We start from the raw sequence: 6770 nt of genomic DNA on the forward strand, positions 1-6770 counted from the left end.
ACAATATCATTAGTTTTTATTTGTCATCTTGTCTGTACTGAGTGCTGACCCTGGATTGTTGCTACCTTGCCTTACCTCCCTTGGTGGGGAGGACCTGCCCTGGGGGCTGTACCGGCAGGGGTCATACCCCTGGCAGGTTCAACCAAGCCGGGCAGGTTTCAGGGTAGCGGTCCGACGAAAGCCAACACCTGGCCCTCCATGTTGGGGGTTGGGCGTGGGGCTAACAACCCCACCCCGTAATAACAACACAGACACGTCAAAAAGAGTAGCTGGAGGTGTTGGCTCAGGACCGAGATGCTTGGAGAACTCTGGTAGACGGCCTAAGCCCCAGAAGGGGTAATAGGCGTAAGTAAGTAAGTAAGTAGTAAGCTGTACTGACCCAAGCAAAAATGATTTCCCCTTGTGGATAATAAAGAACAACTAATCTAATCTAATCTAAATCTCTCTAAAACTGTCACTTCAAACAGTTCACTGAAGCAGTTGAGAAAACTGTGTCCAGCCCAGAGTAGAGTAACATCCTGCTGTTTTTAAGCTGCCTCAGAGGATGTCTTTGTGACAGACACAACTCATGAGTCCCTTCAAGCTCCTTTGTGTGACACTATGTCCCTACTGATAAGGACAAGTAGCATTTATTTAGCCTTGGGAACCAACTGTTGCCGAGCCACATGCTATCTACTGTAATTGTTATTTAGATAACGTGTTGTTTGGAGCAGATGGTTCACTGTTTACTCTGTATGCTAGTTTCTTTGAGGCACTTCATTGTTTGAAGTGCCTCAAATTGATGCGACGCATTGTGAGCTTGTACTAACTAGAACTACAGATCTGTAGTTCTGTATTTTCTATACATTTCATACATTTGAAAACTTGTAAAACGGGACATTCTCTATAATGAGTACTTTTACTTTTGGTACTTTAAGTAAAAAAAAAATACTTTTGTACTTTACATTTTGAATTCCGAACTTGTAACAGAGTAATTCTACATTGCAGTATTGATACTTTTACTTAAAGGTAGGGTAAGTGATATATATATATTTTTTGTGTTAAAAAAGTTAAAGTACTATATTCTGATAGTAATCATTGCTACAGAGAGTTTGTTCGGTCACAGGGGTCTCTCCAGCTCTTTAGTAAACAGAATATAGACACATTTTAAGCCAATCAGGAGATGGCTGCATGCAGAATGCATTTTCTGTTTATTAAAGAGCTGGAGAGACATGGGAGACTCCTTTTACTGAACAAACACTCTATAGCAATGAGTACTATTAGAATATAGAGCTATTTAACACTATTTTATCACTTACCCTACCTTTAAGTAAAACATTTCAGTACTTTTTCCACCACTGCTCTGCTTTGCTCTGATCTTGCACTTGTAATAAGTCTCTCTGGATGAGAGCATCTGCTGAATGTAATTGTAAAGTGATGTGGCCCATAGGTCAGGAGCCTATGATAAAGCAGGGGGGATATATCATTGAGTTTAAAAAAACAAGCCAGGTCTTCCTTCACATACAGTACACCCAATAGACAAGGGCAAGTCAAACAATTTAGATGAGTCAAATCTAGTTGCAACCAATAATCTTGTGTGAGGCAACAAGAAATTGCAAGCGTTAAGCGTATAGACATAAAGCATGATTATTGTTTTAGTTTTCTTTTTTATTAACCCAGAAATGTATCGCTACCCTTTTAGCAGCAAAGTATAACGGTGCACCGGGAACAAACTGAAGCCAGACAAAGATGTTTGAATTTCAGTCAGCTCCGATTTACTAAAGGCAGTCACACAGCATATAGGGTAGCACAGGTACATGTGGTTACACAATAAGAGTTGCCCAATTGAATAGTCACAAGTGCTAACCTTAAGTACTTGAATTCTTGTTCATCGTACTGTATAAGATAGCTGCAGTATGTTTTCTTTGCAAAGTAAAGCATCTAGTTTCAGGCCTGTGGTTGGGACGGTGGGTTTCACACCAAGGTTTGTTGATAGTTCATCATGTACACATTTTGACATCTAGGGCAAAGGTCAAGTACAAATGTACTTCGACTTTTGCCCTAGATGTACTGCTACTGTGAAGTCTCCCAACCAAGGAAACGTTAGGTTGTGTTTGAAAGGAGACATCGCAGCAACAGAAATGTTGATTATGATGAAGAGTAGGAATTCACTGACTTCTAGCACTTACAGTTGAACCACCCTGCTTTATTCTGTTTCAGTTTGTACTGTAGAAAACGTTTATCAAAAATAATAATGCTACGAACATTAACATTTTCTAGAGAAATGAACAAACGTTATCGTGGCAAAAAGTGAATTGTCACAATTGAAAATATAGAATTCACAAAGTCATAGAAACGCTCTCACGCTATGTTAGTTGACATGGTGGGTCTGTTGAAACAACAAAGCAAAGCTATCAACTGACCATTTTGAGAATGTGTGGCAGGAAAACATTTTTATAAAATGTTTCCAGAATGCCAATGTTTACAGCCCATGTTGGGTCAGGGTCTTTGGGCACTGACAGGATGACTAGGTCAAGAGGGGTCCAAATGACCAGGTCACAATAGTTAGCTCCACTCAGGTGTAGAGTGCCCTGGATCTGGTGCCAGTAGTTATGATTTCGTTTTAGTGTCAGGGCTCCATCTTTATCTAAATCCAGAAAGAAACCCCTAATCTCTCTTGCTGCCTGCTTGACAGTCATTTCTCTGGCTGACCATGGACACTTGACCTCAATGATGCGATCACCATCGTACACCGTCCCATCTGGAGATGCTCCAAGCAGGCCGCTCTCAGACAAGAACACTCCTCTCTCCTGGATATACATCCCTGTGCGTTGTGTGTATTGCTGCTTTGCCCTTGGCTCATTGCGGTTTCCATATTGTATTGCCTTGAAAGAAAATATTGCCATTTATTAATTAACAGTTTTCTAAGGAACACAGAAACATACATTATTTTTAAAAGCAATAACGTATTACCCACTACTTACTTCAACTCCACTGAGGTTGTATTGTTCTTGCAGGGTTTTGAATAAGGAAGGAGGGTAAGACTGCCGGTAATCTGCGGCCAAGACCAAACCAAAGTTGCTTGAAGTGATCCGATTCTTACGATATGCCGACCTGTTATTACAAAGAAACCACACATAAGGGAGATCAGCAGTTGTGGGTAAATTATTGTTTTACTTCTCCCTTAACTGGCATTTGAACGGCGGCCACTGGCCGATTATCCGTCCTGAACGTTCAGGATGTGGCCGCTGTGCAGAATGCCGGTTCTGGAGAACCCCTCATCTGATGGACTTCACCCTGTACTGTTAATAACTGGGTTAGCAAAGTATTCATTCTTTCTTACCATAAAGGGTTCCGGCTTTGCCCAACTGTGTTTCTCTCAATCTGCCATTTCTCCTGGTTGGTGACAGCGAGGTTTGTCAGCACATACCAAACCTTGTGCTGGGTTTGGGCATAACCTGGGCAGGCCACCACCGAATCAAATGTCTTCATGAGGGGTCCAGCTGAAATTATAGAAACTAAAATGAGTAATAGTATTTTGCTGTTTGAATTAGAGTCGATTATTGTAACTACCCTGCTAAAATAATCAAAACATAACTGGGACGGTAACCGAAATGTGTGTCCATTCCTAAACCCAACATTAAATTACTTAGAAAAGGTTTGCAACATCTACAAAAAAAAGTCTATCACCATGGATACGAATTTCTTCTCTGATGTAGCAGTTACTCCTTATATCAACTGACAGGTGTTCCAGGGCGATTTCCACTTGTCTTTTGAAAAAACCCGGGAGGACGAAGGTGCCGCAGTATCGACACTCCTGCCCGTAGGGCCTCATGATCACCGTCCCTCGCCTGGACGCACTCTGCCGCCGGTACCGAAACAAGACCATGACATTCACCGAGTCCCATTCCCTGGAGCAGTAGCTACAGCAGAAACTGGGAGGTTGAAACAGACAGCAGATACCAAGATTTACATCAGTCAATGAACTCAAGTAAATTAAACGCCAAAGATTCGAACCCGGGTCTCCTGCGTGTAAAGCCAACATCTTAACCACTAGGATTTAGGAAGATTCCCCCTCATCCAGGGAATATATTAGGCTTTTAGGTCATCAGACAGAGGCTCTGAATCACTACTGCTACATAAAGAACACTGGTAATATACCAGTCATCACACTCAGGGATGAGTTCCCCCTGCACTCAACCTTTACTTCTGCTTGCCAGGATAGCGTCACAAAAACAAGGCCAACACCCTTTCTAAGATATCTGAGGATGGATCTTTAAGGTTTATTTATTTTTTTTGCATTAAATGGGGGGTCTTTAATATAATTTTCCTCCAGCAAGGGGGGGTTCACATTTTGTTTTGTAAAAAATAAAACATAAAATGAAATAAAATACTTGACGCCAGACAACGCTGTCTTAACTGTAAGGACTGCGTAATGACTTGCTCCAAGTGAATGTGGGCTGTGTGACATTTAGCCTCAGAAATGTTAAAAATAAATAAAAAAGGAGCCATAAAAAAATTTGTAGGCCTATTACAAAAAGGGGGGTGTTACATTTTTCAGTACAGGGCTCAGAATGCATCTACCTCCACACAGTCACTACCTACACTAGCCATACAGTAGTAGCCCTTTAACAATTGTTTACCCTATGCATTTGTAGAGGCGGAGTGGTTTTCTAAAATCTAAGACACAAGAAATTAACACCTAGAAGACCATAGTCACTCAGAAGTTAAACAATTAGAAATTGTAATGGTTTATTATGAGATATGTTTCAACTGAGTTGACATACCAGCATACAAAGTCAACTGGCTATTCTTAAATGCATGCAATATAGAGTATACTAGTGTTCCATTTGATAATTTTTGCCATAAACTTAGCCACCTTATCAGAATGGCCTACATTCTGCAAACGATTCAAAAACAACATATTGTACCTTAGTAATTATCTTTGGAAAAGATATGGTGATCAAAGTAGTAGCAAAATAATCAGAGTGAACCGAACCGTGTGTGATGAACAGACAAATAACTCATTAGAACGAGCTAGTAAGATGAGATATGACGGTTACGCAGAGTTTGCCGTTTATTTCCATATAGGGTTGGGGCACCGCTAATTAAAAATGAACTCTGCTGGCTTTTATATTTATATCTTTCTTTTTATGTACAAGAGGAGAGGGCTCCTCTCCTTCTAATGTCTTTATAAACTAGCGTTATATTGTTTTGCCTGACGCTTCACATCCAGTTCACACACGAGAATAAAAACAGGGGCTCCGTCTCTCTCTCTCTCTCTCTCTCTCTCTCTCTCTCTCTCTCTCTCTCTCTCTCTCTCTCTCTCGTCTGTTAATAAGACTGATATGAAACAACAAATGCATTCTGCATACCGTCCATGGCCCCAGTGCTCACAGACCATCCAACCTCTCCTCTGTTCCTCATAGGAGATGTCCCCTGTCTGGCTGTAGTAGTTAAATTTCAGAGTCCACTGGTCTCTATAGTCCAGATCTGAATGCAGCATGTCATCAAAGCTGTCCAGCCACAGTGAGGGAACCCAGTCTGTACAAAGGGAAACATTTCAAGCCAAGGTTCTTTATTGCGTCTTGTGGATACATGAGTAAAAAGTACTTTTGTTCGGCTCTCACAATTCTGATTGGTCATTGGGAATAACTAACTGTGCCACAATTCCACAATAATTGTGGAATCGGATGTCATGTCATAGTTATAATGTATCAGAGTGCAGTACACTTCCCAACCAATAGGGTCGCGTAGTTGAAAACATATGGAGAACATTCTGAGAAAATGACCACCAATCGGATTAAAATGCTTTTTATTTAACAATACGGAGGATACAGGTACTTAAACCCAGGCGTTTTAACTTGCTACACCCATGATCGTGGGGTCAGCACTTTATATTTGAAATCTGAACGTGTATGTAGATGTACGGGTTGTAAATGTAGAACTTTCAAAAACCAGGAACAAGTTGCGCCATGACGCTTGTGACAGACGAGCGTCATGTGAAGTTGTGAACCATGTGAAGTTGTGAACCATGGCTGATATTATGGCAATGTAACATTGATTCATATTGATCATCAACCCTTCCTCACTATACGCAGGGGTTTTGCGAGACACCCCGTAATTTACCCTTGGATCAAGACTACCATAGATGTATATTAGCCTATATGTTTGACTTTTACTTTCCTATAGGCCTATGATAAAGTAAAAGTCAGACTCGATCAAATACATATGATACAAAGACATCGTTGTGTTGTTACATTTTATGTAAATGTATTAATTGCTTTAATTCGTAGCCATGTAATTAAAGCGGCATGTAGTCCGAATGGTGACCAGTGAATGTTGTGCGGGCCGTTAGTTGAGAAATAAACCTGTTCAGAGTGATAACTGTCAGGGTGTTGTCTCTAACATGTCCTCCTGCTCACCTTTTATTATACCTTGCATTTTGTCCACTGATATAGACGGGTTTCCTGTTAGTAAACATGAGAGGAATATGACCGCGCAGCTGCGGGGGGAAGCCTATGGGTGCGTTTGGAAATTACGCACCGGAGCACACTCGCCTATTAGTTTGTATTGGCCAGTGCGCTCACTGCCGCTCAGGGCTGTATTTTCGAACGCGCCTTACCCCCAGGCATGCGCAGATTGCGCATTCTGCTCTGTGATGACGTCGCTCGGAAACCCGTCTATACTTACAGCTCATTGTCCTTGATGTTAAAAACAGCTGGAAGCGTCGAATTGTGCCTGAAGAATGTGTCTGATATGATGATGATCCTCCCCAGGATATGTTTACA

At 41.3% G+C, this 6770-nt stretch overlaps 1 protein-coding gene across 1 annotated transcript; it reads right to left on the bottom strand.

Annotated features, from left to right (window-relative positions):
• Positions 1–2393: 2393 nt before the first annotated feature.
• LOC311061818 (uncharacterized protein) lies at positions 2394–6770 on the bottom strand (the record flags this gene model as incomplete). The annotated part of the gene is made up of 6 exons (XM_084080515.1): positions 6673–6770; positions 5355–5523; positions 3670–3914; positions 3323–3482; positions 2964–3093; positions 2394–2864 (listed from the first exon to the last, which is right to left on the bottom strand). Exons 1-6 carry the CDS (start codon positions 6677–6679, stop codon positions 2394–2396), a joined length of 1182 nt encoding a protein of 393 aa, XP_083936641.1. The 5' UTR covers positions 6680–6770.

This window comes from Gymnoscopelus microlampas (assembly GCF_963454915.1).
Source record: "Gymnoscopelus microlampas genome assembly, chromosome: 15".
Taxonomy (NCBI): Eukaryota; Metazoa; Chordata; class Actinopteri; order Myctophiformes; family Myctophidae; genus Gymnoscopelus; species Gymnoscopelus microlampas.